This window comes from Pongo pygmaeus, chromosome 22 (genome assembly GCF_028885625.2).
Source record: "Pongo pygmaeus isolate AG05252 chromosome 22, NHGRI_mPonPyg2-v2.0_pri, whole genome shotgun sequence".
Classification (NCBI taxonomy): domain Eukaryota; kingdom Metazoa; phylum Chordata; class Mammalia; order Primates; family Hominidae; genus Pongo; species Pongo pygmaeus.
In genome coordinates, this window is record NC_072395.2 from 25,934,232 (window position 1) to 25,948,141 (window position 13,910).

General features: G+C 33.8%; 1 protein-coding gene across 1 annotated transcript; it reads left to right on the forward strand.

Moving 5' to 3' along the window:
• Positions 1 to 623: 623 nt before the first annotated feature.
• On the forward strand, positions 624 to 2,270 carry LOC129022355 (olfactory receptor 4K1-like). Its single transcript, XM_054468464.1, has one exon. It carries the CDS (start codon positions 638 to 640, stop codon positions 1,571 to 1,573), a length of 936 nt encoding a protein of 311 aa, XP_054324439.1. The 5' UTR covers positions 624 to 637; the 3' UTR covers positions 1,574 to 2,270.
• Positions 2,271 to 13,910: the final 11,640 nt, after the last annotated feature.

Genomic DNA, 13,910 nt, shown 5'->3' on the forward strand with positions numbered 1-13,910 from the left:
ATTTAAGGCTAATTGCATTCATGATTTGCTCCTGATCGACCATTCGTTAATTTAATTTTTGTTGTTTCTTAGCATGCCCTCTCCTCCAGCCAGGCCACTCAACTCACAGCTTCCTGAATGAAGTAAATCTTTATATTTTTATCTTTGTATCTTTATTCACGTTATTCATTTCACTTGAAATAATAGACTTTTCCTTCATTTTTGGCTAGGAAATTTCAAACTTTAGAGAAGTTTTAGCACAAATAGAAATTAATCCAGCTAAAACTTATTTTACCACTTTGGCATAATCTCTTTAATCTTAATGAACATTTATGCTATTAATGTATTTCACTTATACTTTCCTGTTTCTGATTTTATATTTTAGTTTTTTTAGTATGTGTAGTTTTTTCTAATTATGACAGGGATTCATATCTAATCCTCTTTTTCACACTCTTTCAACTTTCATAGCTGTCATGGGTGTTAAATACTAGTCAACTGAGTATTTACATACATAAATATATATAACCTAATTAAATTGACTATTTCTTTTGTTTATAATTGACTATATTTCTTTTGTTTACAAACTAGAGGTATTGTAATGCCAATCATTGTGACATTTTTCTGATTTCTTTTTTTTAGGTAACTGCATATTGGATACATGGCTCACACAAATGAATTGATGGTGTCTGAGTTTGTACTTTTGGGACTCTCTAATTCCTGGGAACTTCAACTTTTCTTTTTTGCCATCTTTTCTATAGTCTATGTGACATCAGTGCTAGGCAATGTCTTAATTACTGTCATTATTTCTTTTGACTCCCATTTGAACTCTCCTATGTGTTTCTTGCTCAGTAATCTTTCTTTCATTGATATCTGTCAGTCTAACTTTACCACCCCCAAGATGCTTGTAGACTTTTTTGTTAAGTGCAAGACTATCTCCTTTGAGGGTTGCATGGCCCAGATATTCCTTCTTCACAGTTTTGTTGGGAGTGAGATGATGTTGCTTGTAGCTATGGCATATGACAGATTTATAGCCATATGTAAGCCTCTGCACTGCAGTACAATTATGAACCAGAGGCTATGTATAATTTTTGTGTCTATTTCCTGGGCAGTGGGCATTCTTCATTCTGTGAGCCACTTGGCTTTTACGGTGGACCTGCCATTCTGTGGTCCCAATGAGGTGGATAGCTTCTTTTGTGACCTTCCCTTGGTGATAGAGCTGGCTTGCATGGATACATATGAAATGAAAATTATGACCCTAACGAACAGTGGCCTGATATCATTGAGCTGTTTTCTGGCTTTAATTATTTCCTACACGATCATTTTGATCAGTGTCCGACACAGGTCCTCCAGTGGGTCATCTAAAGCTCTTTCTACATTAACTGCCCACATCACAGTGGTGATTATTTTCTTCGGGCCTTGCATTTATTTCTATATATGGCCTTTTAGCAGACTTTCTGTGGACAAATTTCTTTCTGTCTTCTACACTGTCTGTACTCCCTTGTTGAACCATATCGTCTACTCTCTGAGGAATGAAGATGTTAAATCAGCCACGTGGAAACTGAGATACCATCATGTGAACTCCTGGAAAAACTAGAGATCACTATAAAGGAGCATAATCCCGAATTAGAATGAAGACCCTCCAGTGTATCTCAGTGTCATGCCAACCACCTTTGCTAGACATATGGGTTACTGAGTTACAGAATTGGCTTTTTGTTTTAAATGCAAGGGAACTGCATCAAGTCAGTCTCTGGTTCTATTTAAATATAATGTTAACTATTTTTTCCTTGTTTATAATTCTAAAGTACAAATTGTCTTGAAAATATTTAGTAATATTTTAAAATATTTTATAAAGAATTTAGAGATACCAATGTGCATAAAATGTTATTCATGTTACTAAGCTTGTGATTCTCTTCAATTGAATACATGATATATTTAGACCTGACAATCAAAATGTACAGGCATACTGAATTTCTGATATCTTTACCCAATTTATTCATAACATTACAACATACATTGACATAGTAGAAAAAGTATTACATTTTACCACGTGGATTCCACCTTATTGTTATACATTTTTAGCTTTTCTTTATCTTATGTATTATTTTAGTAATTTATAATTTGGTTATTATATATTTGTATATTTATAGTTTTCCCAAATTCTATTTTATTCCTATTTTTTTCTGTTTTCCTTTAGATTGTTTGACATAAATTTTTGCTTTCTACAAAATTTTCTAGGTATTTGGTGCCATCATCAACATATATATGTGTGTGTGTGTGTATATATATACATATACATATATGTGTGTATATATATACATGTGTGTATATTTTTCACAAGTTTATTTTTAAAGTAGAATAAATTGGCTATAATGAATTCCACATTATTCACAGAAAATTTCAAATATCTTTGAAAGTGTTTGCAAATATGGCAGATGTTGAATATTTAAGTTCAAAGAAAAAGTTAAGTATCTAAAACATACAAATGTACAGAATGACATAAATCATTTGCTACTGAAGACCCAAAGTGAAATCTATTCTTTCATATTTGTTTGAAAACAGCAGAGAGAAAAGTAAAATTTATGTACCTCTAATACTAGTGATTAAAAGCATCTCTTAAGTATTGTTTCATTTCCCAGCTAAAAGTTTTCTTACGTACTTCTCCCTGAGATTTGCATTATGAAAAGTCCTTGTAATAGAAAGACTAATTGTATTTTACAATAACAATGAATAAAAGAACTACTTAATGGAAAATATAAAGCCTTTGATTGTCATCACTCTAGACTCCTATTTTAATTATAAGAGTTATGTTAGTGGCTATGTGTACAGATATTAACTGTGCATGCTAAGTCCTAGTAGAAGCAAAATTTTAGATATAGACACACTGTCCTGTTAAATCATCATACTGTTTAGCTGGGTTTTTTTTTTGAGCTTCGGATTATTTTTGGTCAACTTCATTTGTACACTGCCAAACATAACGACTTGTTAAACTTGACTATCTGTTATATTTTTTATATGGTACCAAAAACATTTTGGACACACAATAAACATGAAAGTCGTGATGATATTTTTGGTAGTATTATTTTCTCCTCGCTACAGTGGAAGTGAAAAGGTGTTGACTTTGTACTTCAAAAATGAGGTCATTTCACTGCTCTCATTCTCAGTATTCTCATATGTAAAATAAAGTTGTTAAAAATAGCTATTTTGCAGGAACCATGTGACACAAAAGGAAGTAATGGAAATAGAGGCACTTTATGAAGCATAAAATATACAAATAGCTTTAGTGCTATTACTTTTGAAAAGGTAATTCTGCAGGCACCTGGATGGGTATGAATTCAGTACAGGTAGCTTTTTGCTCCTTCTGCCTGTCAAGTAAACAAAACTGATAATGTATGGGCACACTCCCTCTGTTTTCCCTTATTAAAATGTACAACTATAAATTAGAATTTTGCAGTGATCATTTATTAGCACCAACTTAGAAACCAAATTAAATATATTCAATAACAAATAAATGTACACTGTGTACCAAATACACTATCAGATTATACAAATATGAATTAATCCTTTCCATCAAAATCTTAGTATCAAATATGGCAGAAATTAAACACAAATACTTAAAATACAATCTAGGTTTTGATGAATGTCATAGTGGAGAAAATGTACTATAGAAATGAGAAAGAAAATTGATTTCTTACTCCTGAAGTAAAAAAGACATGGAAAGAATAGATTTGGATTTCAATGTTTGGATGTTGTATTAGTTTACTAGGGCAGCCATAACAAATTTCTACAAAATGGGTGGCTAAAAAAAAAAGAAATTTATTATGTCGTAATTCTGGAGACTATGTATCACAATTAAAATATATTTCCTTTAAGATTGAGAATGAGACAGAAGATATTATTATCATGATTTCTGTTCAATGTGCTGAAGATTCCAGACAGTTTGAGACAAAATAGCAATAAAATATATGCTTAGAAAAAATATATTTTTAGAAAAACATTTTTTTCTGTATATATATATATATACACTTCTGTATATATTTAGAAAATATTTTAAGCTATTAAAGTTAACTAGTGCATTTAGCAATCACTGTAGTCCTTACAGGTCCTTACAGGTCCTAGGCCCAGCCTGAGGAGTTGCCTGGAGTTCACATGTCTATGTTACTCCAAACAAGGAGCTTACATTGTGTCTCCTCCTGCCCTATTATCGAAGCTGCTGCAGTGTAATGGCATCTTGAGACTGAAGCCACTGCTAGTGGCTTCTCATTTGGGGGCCAGTAGCCACTGTATCTTCCCATATCCTAGGCTTCACTGCCTCTACACCACACCTACTCATGGTAGTGCACCATTCTGCAGCTGAGCAGCTACAACTTCTAACCCCATGGAAACAAACTGCCAAGAAGGCAATCCATCTTTCCATCCCAGTGACTGCAGTATCTTGGCTCTGTCTACTCAGAGCCTAGGACCAGCACAACAGCTGTAACCTTAGTACCTGAGCCCATGTGGCACCCTGTTCCCCAAAGAACAGGCACTCATGCCCAGTGATGAGGCTGTACCCAAGCTAGCACAGCAGCCTCACAAACTCCTGCAGCCTAAGACATTTTCTTATGAGGAAATCCCCCCATATGGGACTTCATGGCTGTATCTTGCTGCTTGGACTATCAGCATATTTCTCAGAATATTTCTCAACCTTGCAGGCCAGGAGAAAATGGGATAATATATTCAAAGTGCTGAGAGAAAAAAATAAAACTTCTAGTCAAGAACGGTATACTCATCAAAGTTATTCTTTAAATATAAAGTCTTTCCCAGACAAGCAAAAGCTGAGGGAATTCATCATCACTAGAATAGCTGTACAAGAAATGCTTAAAAGACGGTTTCAAAGGATGTTAATTGCCACCATGAGGTGAAAGGATGTTAATTACTACCATGAAAGTATTTAAACTCACTGGTAGAAGTAAACTCATAATTAAATTCAGAGTGCTACATTATTGTAGTGGTGGTATACAGCATGAAGGTTAAAAGTCAAAATGGTCAACAATAACCATAGCTACAATAAGTTTTTAAGAAATAAACCATATAAAAGATGTGAATTAAGACAAGAAAATTATAAATTGGGTTGGAGGGTAAAAGTCTAGAATATTTGCAGGCAATCAGAGTTAAATTGTTATTAGCTTAAAGTAAACCTTTAGAACTATAAGATTTGTTATGTAAGCCCTAGAGTAACAAAAAAGAAAAAAGTTACAGCATATATGCAAATGAAAAAGAGAATGGAATAAAACCATGAAACCACGAAAGCAAACAAAAGAGAGGAAGAAAGAAACAAAGACCTACAAAATAACCAGAAAACAATGAACAAAATGGCAACAGTAAATCCGTAACTATCAATAATAACCTTCAATATAAATGTATTGAATTCTGTAATTAAAAGATGGCTGAATGCATTTTAAAAACATACAACTATATACTGCTTACAGGAGACTTACTTCACCTGTAAGAACACATATTGACTAAAAATAAAGAAGAGAAAATTATACGCCATGTAAATGGAAATCAAAAGAGAGCAAGAGTAGCTATACTTAGATCAGATAAAGACTTTAAGTCAAAAACTGTAAAAAGAGACAAAGATGGTCATGATATAATGATGAAGGGGTCAATTCAGTAAGGGGATATAACAACTATAAATATATATGAATCTCAAACCAGAATACCCAGACATATAAAGCAAATATTATTAGATGTAAAGGGAGAGATAGACTCTAACGCAATAATAATAGAGGACTTCAATATCTCACTTTCGGCAAAAGACAGATCATCCAGACAAAAATTCAGCAAAAAAAAAAACAACAAATATAAAGCACACTCTAGATCATGTGGACCTACCAGATATTCACAGAACATCCCACTCAATAGCTGAAGAGTATGCATTCTCCTCATCAGCACATGGAAGTGTCTTCAGGGTAGATCAGATGTTAGGCCACAAAACAAATCTCAGCAAATCTGTAAAAATCAAAATCAAGTATCTCTTTTGACCATGATGGAATAAAACTAGAAATCACTAACAGTAAAAACTTTAGAAACCATTTAAATACATGTAAATTTAACAACATACTCCTCTATAACAAATGGATTAAAGAATAAGTTAAAAAGAAAATTCAAACACTTCATGAGACAAATGAAATTGGAAACACAGTATATGAAAACTTATGGAATACAGCAAAAGCAGTTCCAAGAGGGAAGTTTATAGCAATAAACACCTACACCATAAAAGACAAAAAATCTCGAATAAACAGTCTAACCTCATACCTCAAGGAACTAGAACAACAAGAACAAACACAAAATTAGTAGAAAAAAGACATAAATGAGAGCAGATATAAGTGGAATAGTGACTAAAACGATACAGAAATCCTTGAACAGAAACAAACCTTTAATTAGATTAACTTAGAAAAGTAGATGGAAGGTTCAAATAAAATCAGAGATAAAAAAGTATACATTACAACTGATGTAACAGCAATACAAAGGATTATAAGAGACTATTAGGAACAACTATATGCCAACATATACATATACAACCTACCAAAATTGAATTATGAAAAAGTAGAAAATCTGAAGAGACCAATAGCGAGCAACAACATAGAATCTATAATAAAAAGTCTCCCATCAAAGAAAAGCTCCAGATATGACGGCTTCACTACTGAAATCTACCAAACATTTAAAAGATGTTATCAATACTTTTCAAACTATTTCAAAATAATTGAAGATGAGAGAATTCATCCAAACTCATTCTACAATGCTGGCATAACTCTGATACAAAAACCAGTCAAGGACACAACAAAATATGAAACTACAGGACAATATCTCTGATAAAAATAGATGCAAAAATCCTTAAGAAAATACTAGCAAACCAAATTCAACAGCACATTAAAAAGATCATTCACCATGATGAAATGGGATTCATTCTAGATAATACAACCTACATAATACAATAAATGTGATATATCACATTAACAGGATCAAGGACAAAAGCTAATCTATCACTTTGATAAACAGAAAAAGTATTTGACCATATTCAACAATGCTGTTTGATTAAAACTCTCAACAAAATGTACCTCAACACAATAAAGGCCAAAAACGACAAACTACAGCTAACTGGAGAAAAATTGAAAGCTTTTCCTCTAGGATCTGAAACAAGACACAGATGCCAATTTTCACCACTTTTATTCAACATAGTACTAAAGTCCTAGCCAGAGAAATTAGGCAAGAGAAATAAATAAAAGGGATCTAAATTGGAAAGAAGGAAGTCAAACTGTTTCTATTTCATGATTTTATACGTAGATTTTATATAAAGGTTCAACCAAACCGCTCTAAGAAGTGATAAATAAATTCAGTAAAGTTGCAGGATACAGCATCAACCAAAAATATCAGTAGCATTTCTTTTTTTAAATAACTTTTATTTTAAGTTCAGAGGTACATGTGCAGGTTTGTTACATAGGTAAACTTGTGTCATGGGAGTTTGTTGCACAAAATAATTTCATCACCCAAATACTTATTTGTTCTATTGGCTGCAGGACGACTATAGTTAATATTGCATATTTCAAAATAATTAGAGAAGAGGATTTTAAAAGACCTTACCACAAACTAATGATCAATGTTTTAGATAATGAATATGCTGAATACCCTGATTCTATCATTATTGAATATATGCATGTATTGAAACATCACACTGTGCCCCATAAATATGTGCAATTATTATGTGACAATTAAAAGAAAAATAAAACTTTTCAAAAATTAAGATGGAAGAAACCTGGGTTGCTCAATCTCTGACAGTGACCAGTCACCAACCATAACACTACTGAGCATAGGTACATGAGCAGATATATCATTTCATGTGGCTAAGTGCCTAAAATTTTATGATATTTTGTTACAATAGCTAGAATTACTCAAACTAATAACAAAGAGAGTGAGATATAAGCCTGGGTAGAAAAATCAATTTTAGAATGATGTTGTTAAGTCTTACTAAGAAATCTCAACTTTGCTAAAAGGACAATGGAAAGATTGCGGTATTTTAGGAGGTTTAATGTTATATATTTAGACTAAGCAATTTGATTTTTTACAGAAAATGTATTACAAATAAAAAATCATAAAGATAATAAGATAAGTTGATGACACCTATTGCATTAATCCAGTGTGTAATGAAGTTGGGCTAGTTGAGGATCATAGTAAAATAGAATTGAACAGGCTCAGAAGTATTTAAAGTTTATATAGATAATGCCTATTACTTGACTACATTTGACGGTAAGGGAGAAACAAAATTGGTGCAAAATTTTCTTGTTTGAGGAGCTAGCAAGACAATACACAACTCCAGGAGTTCATTCATTTAAAAAATGTCTTCATGATTTGTTATATAAGGGAAAGATACGTTGAATATTGTCCATAATGAATTTGAAGTGTGCATATGAAAACAAGTGGAGATGCTCAGTAGGTAATTGAATATATAAAAAAATACAGAAAAAAAGCATGCTATTTAAAAAAAAACTACCTTTAGCACCTTCTCACAGGAGAGTGACAAAATTCCCCCTAAAACCAGAAGCCATTTATTTAGTGAAATAGCTTGGTGGGTCACATTTTTGTAAGTGTTGAGCAAGAAGCGGACCCATTACAATGGGTCAAGAAGTGTATTAGTCAAGGTCACAGAAGAAAACATATAACATATTTGGCAAAGGTTTTCAATATAATATGAGAATCAACTATCTATAAAAATCTTGGCAGGATTAAATGAAGCATCCTACCACCAGAACCAGCAGGAAACTTTATTACTCTTGGCCTGAAGAGGCAAGTAGAGGGTTAGAAATTGTTGAGAGCTAGAGCCATAAAGGGACCTACAAGGTATAAATACTCAAGGATAGATTACTGGAAGAATTCTAGTGAAGTGGCAGGGAGGAGAAACCAAGTAAAATCCAGACCTTTCTCTCCTTTTTCCCTCTAATCTCCTGCCAGCTCCTTTTATTCTCCAATCTCAATAAAGGCTAGAGGCAGAAAAGCCCAGATAATGTAGCCATGACAATGAGCCAACAGGGGCCTAGAACAGAAAAGGGTGGAGAATGAAACAAACAACTAAAGAAAACTTCAAGAGAAATCAATGGGAAATGATGACCTGGGGACAACTGACATGATGTAACAGTTGATTTCAAGAATTTAGGGTATAAATGGGAAGAGATGAATTTATAGTTGGGAGATGATGTGTTAAGAAAGTTAGATACTTAAGAGAGAAAGTTGAAGGAATTCATAGTAATGGTAATGGGTTTGGTTTTACAAAGTAAGAAATGAGTTTATACAGTACATATATACATATCCTAAGAGCCCATGTAAAGAAGAAAATCCAAATATCTTGTTCTAGGGTGTGAGAATGATCATCAAGACTGTTTTCTGTGCTTCCTTCCCCTTATCATTACATAGGTCCATAATGGTTAAATCTCTTTACTGTCCAACTGTACAAGAAGGGACCTAATTCTGAGTGGTCTATTTTGTTTCATTTCTATGCAAATTATCCGGCATTAAAATTCAGTTTAAAAAATTAGCTCAGCTCCTATTGTGCCACCAGGATGATTTAAATTCTGTTTTTTCTTAAAAGAAAAGGAGCAGAACATCTCTAAATCTTTGTATTTCAAATATTTGGTTTCAGTTTTGGGTCTGGTTCTCAACACTGACCACTAGTATTAACATACAGTTTATTAGAGGAAACTTGTGTGAAATTTTCTATAACAATAGTCACAACAACATATAATGAAAAGAAAAAAATGCAACATCAACTAGGATGGGATGCTAGCGTCGACTGTTCATTTTTACTCCTGGTATTACAACCTATATTTTCACTGTTTAAAAAAAATAATTCAAGTTCCACATGAACCCAGCGGTACACTAGCAATATGACAAAAACGTAGCCACTTATCTCAGTAAAACAAAAATTTTACTACTTTTCATGGTGCCTTGCAGACTCATTTTTTTCAGAAACTGCTTATCATTTGTTTATTTATAATATTCAAGATGCCCATAGGTGATATGGAATGAAATGACAGCCAATTGTATTCATTAGATTTTGCTCCATATTAAGCCACCTCAAAATTTATTGAATTAAACTAGGAACCATTTTATATTTGTTCACAAACCAGGTGACTACCTTTTCTGGTCTGGGCCAAGATGTTTGATCTCTACTAGGATATCTGGTAAATCTGGGTGAGCTGGACAATCTATACTGACCACCCTCATATGTCTGGTAGCTGCCAGGTTAGCAACATGAGCTGGTTTACTGTCAGCCAGGCCCCAAATTCTCTCCACATGGTCTCTCATCTGTCATCAGCTGGAGCTGACTTTATACCTGAATGAGAGCTTGTTTCACATTATCAGGGGTTTTGTGAGGTAGTTATTATACACTTGGTGGCTTGAAATCTGCCATAGTGGGAGTATTTGTACCACAGACACAGGAAAATACTACAAATCAGAGCCTTCTCTGCCCACTTTACCCCAAGAACCAGCTCCTAAACATTTACCAGGACATCATTGCTTCTTGTCTTCCAAAAGACTGGCTTAGGCTCAATTCCATGGTGGCCTCAGTATTCCAATAGTAACAATAGAGGACAGTCCCAATGCAAAACTCTCTTGTGCTATTATTCCTTTCGGCAGAACAAGACACATGGCCAAGTCCAGAGTCAGTGCAGAATACCACTCATCAATTTAAAGGAACCAACTATTGATTCACAGAGTAACTGGGGTGAATCTCAAAGGCATTATGTTGAGTAAAAGAAGCCAGTGTCAATAAAAACATATGTATGACCCCATTATAACATTCTCATTTTTTAAAAAAAGAGTTTTATGGTATTTTTGAAAGGTAAAAAGTAACCACCTCATGGCCGCTTGTACATTCATTTATTCAGTGGAATCAATAATATTCTGTGGGCATCTATTATTTGCTAGGTTCTGGGCCAGGTGTTGGGGTGATGATAGTGATCCTAAGACACTCAGTTTTTCCCCACATGAGTCCCACAGTCTTGGAGTGGAGATGCAGGAAGGAGAGAGAAACAAAAACATGTAAGAAAATCAAATGAGCAAATTAAGTTTAATGAGTGTTATGAAGGTAGTAAATAATGTGAGATGAGAAAAAACAAAGGAGTGAAGAGGGGGGAATGGTGCTCAGAAAAAGCCTCTCTGTGCTCTGTGTAATGAATAATCTTTTATTTAGTTCCAGTGAGAAGGATACACAATAGAGGAGCCAAAGGAAACAATATTCAGGCAGACAAAAGAGAAATGGAAACTCCCTGAAGTGGAAAGGAATTGTGTGTTCCAGAAAATGAAAGCAGGAATTTAGTGAATGACCAATGAGTGAGAAGAGATAAAGCTGAAGGTTAATATGTAAAATACAGGATAGCAAGCGCTCATTATGGAGATTGGATTATACTTCTAGAGCAATGGGGACTATGATGGTCCCTTGGTGTCTATGGGGAGTTGATTCCAAGACCCCCGCAGATACCAAAACCCATAGATGCTTCAGTCCCCGGTATAAAGTGGTGTAGCATTTGCATATAACCTATGCACATTCTCCCGTATAGTTTTAAATAATCTCTAAATTACTTATAATATCTAATACAATGTCTACATACCACTTTGTTTAAGTGAATTCAATGTAGTACTTGGTGTGTTGCAAACTTCAGTTTTGATTTTGAAGATTTGTGGAATTTTTTTTTCTTAATACTTTTGATCTGTGATTGATTGAATCCATAGACACAGAACCCATGTATACAGAGGAATGACTGCATGTTTATCATTTTAAAGTTGTTTGACTTATTTATCTTATTTTTAAAGACTGCTCTGAGCATTCAGGAGAAATTGACCGGAAAAAAAATCAGTGCAGAGAGTTGGAGATTATTAGAAGCCCTTTGAAACATTTAAGGAGAAAGAAAGGGAAGGTTTAGACAAGGGAAATTGTAATAGAAAGCTTTGATGGAAGTGGGAGTGAGAAAATGGAAGGAGTGAAGTTTCTAGTTGAAACCACTGCGGGAAGACAAATGCCATTACCTGGGTTAAGGGAGACTAAAGGAGGACTAGATTTGGAAACAGAAGAACTGAAATGCCTGTGAAAATTAAAGAGAAGATGTGAGGAAGAAACGTGGTCTATCAGTCTGGGCTGACGATTGGGCTCCTTTCCTCAATTAGGCTCATCAAATTTCCTGGGCACTCACTCTGTGTCACAACATTTACTTTTGTCTTTGTCGCCTGCTCTTCTCTGTAGATTTCCTAAGTCCTTCTACAGCTCTAATGGGATATGTTTCCACAATATCCCAAAGCAAGCTATTTTTATATCTGGGCAGTTTTACCCACTTATGTCTGTTGTATGGTCAAGTACTGTGTAGTGATAATTAAAATATTGGATAATTTTGGCAAAATATTGTGTTGTATGGAATTTGAAAACCTTTGACATAAAAATTTTCAAGAAAAGAAAGATGATTAGAGAAAACAAAATTCTAATTTTCTTAGACCCATTGCCGGATTTATATTTCTTTGGATCTAGTTTTCTTCAGGCCCTGTGCATGTGTGCTAGTGCTTACTGGCACAGTCACTATAGATAAGGACAAAGAAAGCATAGAGGCAGAACATTAAATGAGGGCAAATGTAGTTGTTGCAAACTTTGAGGTCTCTATATTTCTGTCTCATGACATATGTTCTCATTTGCAATTATGGGCAAACAATTTAAAAGTTCTTACCATCTTGATATGGGGGAGGAGCAACCAAAATAGTGTTAATAACTACCATAGCAAGATGAATTCACTTAATAAAGTTCGTTTTTTAATTGGCTTTTGCAATTCATGGGATTGGCTATCTGAGACTTTGGGGAGTATATAGTTCCCCAAATAGTTCCTTTATAGACTCCTGTGATTTCCTTTTTAAAATTATTTTTTAAAAAGTTTTGGAAGCTTCTCCTCTTCACCTTTTTGTTACTTTCCTGAGATTTATCTCAAAATAGGTATGTGGAATTTAATCGCATCAAGCTTAAAAGCTACTATACATGTTGCCATTCAGAGAGAAACGGATTCTGGGCTAAAGTTATTACCAAATCAAGGCAACCTGGGTTTTTGAGCATGAGGACTTGGGGTTTGGGTGTGAGAGCCTAATATAAAACAAAATAGTGAATTATTGCTGATTATTGTTACTGCTAACACAAGCATGGGATTGAAGTAGCAAGATAAAAGCGAGCATGCTGATGTATAGTTCAGAAAGAGCAGAGAATATAATTGGGCACAACTTTGTTATTTTAGAGGTAGGAGGATCACTTGAGGCCAGGAGGTCAAGGCTGCCGTGAGCCATGATCACATAGTTGCACTACAGCCTGAGCGAGAGAGCAAGACGCTGTCTCTTAAAATGATAATAATAATAATAATAATTTATTTTAAAGACCAGGTAGACATCCTTAGATAGAGGTTTTCCGTAATCAGATCCTTATTTAAGCAATATATAGCAGTTAAACATATGTTCTTTGTGCATTCAAACCTTCAGACTACCAGTGTGCCTTGTGACACTAACTTTAGCACTAAATTGTAGCTGCTTCTAACACAAGGTTAGGATTATAATAATATCTACTTTATAGTATTGTAAGGATAATAAGGTAATTATTGGTTACATATCACTGCAAGATAACTAAATCAATCTCATCATAAATTCACATATGTTCTCTTACCCATTATACATGTTTTTAGAACTTAACCGTCTCTCTCAGACTTATTTTATTACTTATAAAGTTTTGTGAGTCAAATATTATGAGAATATTTTTTAAAGATATACAAATAGAAAACAAAAGTAGCAAAAAAATTGATCTAATAGATAATAAAAATGGACCCCTATTAGATTAATAAAGAATAAAACAAAAGGATATTACTAAATAAGACAGAAAA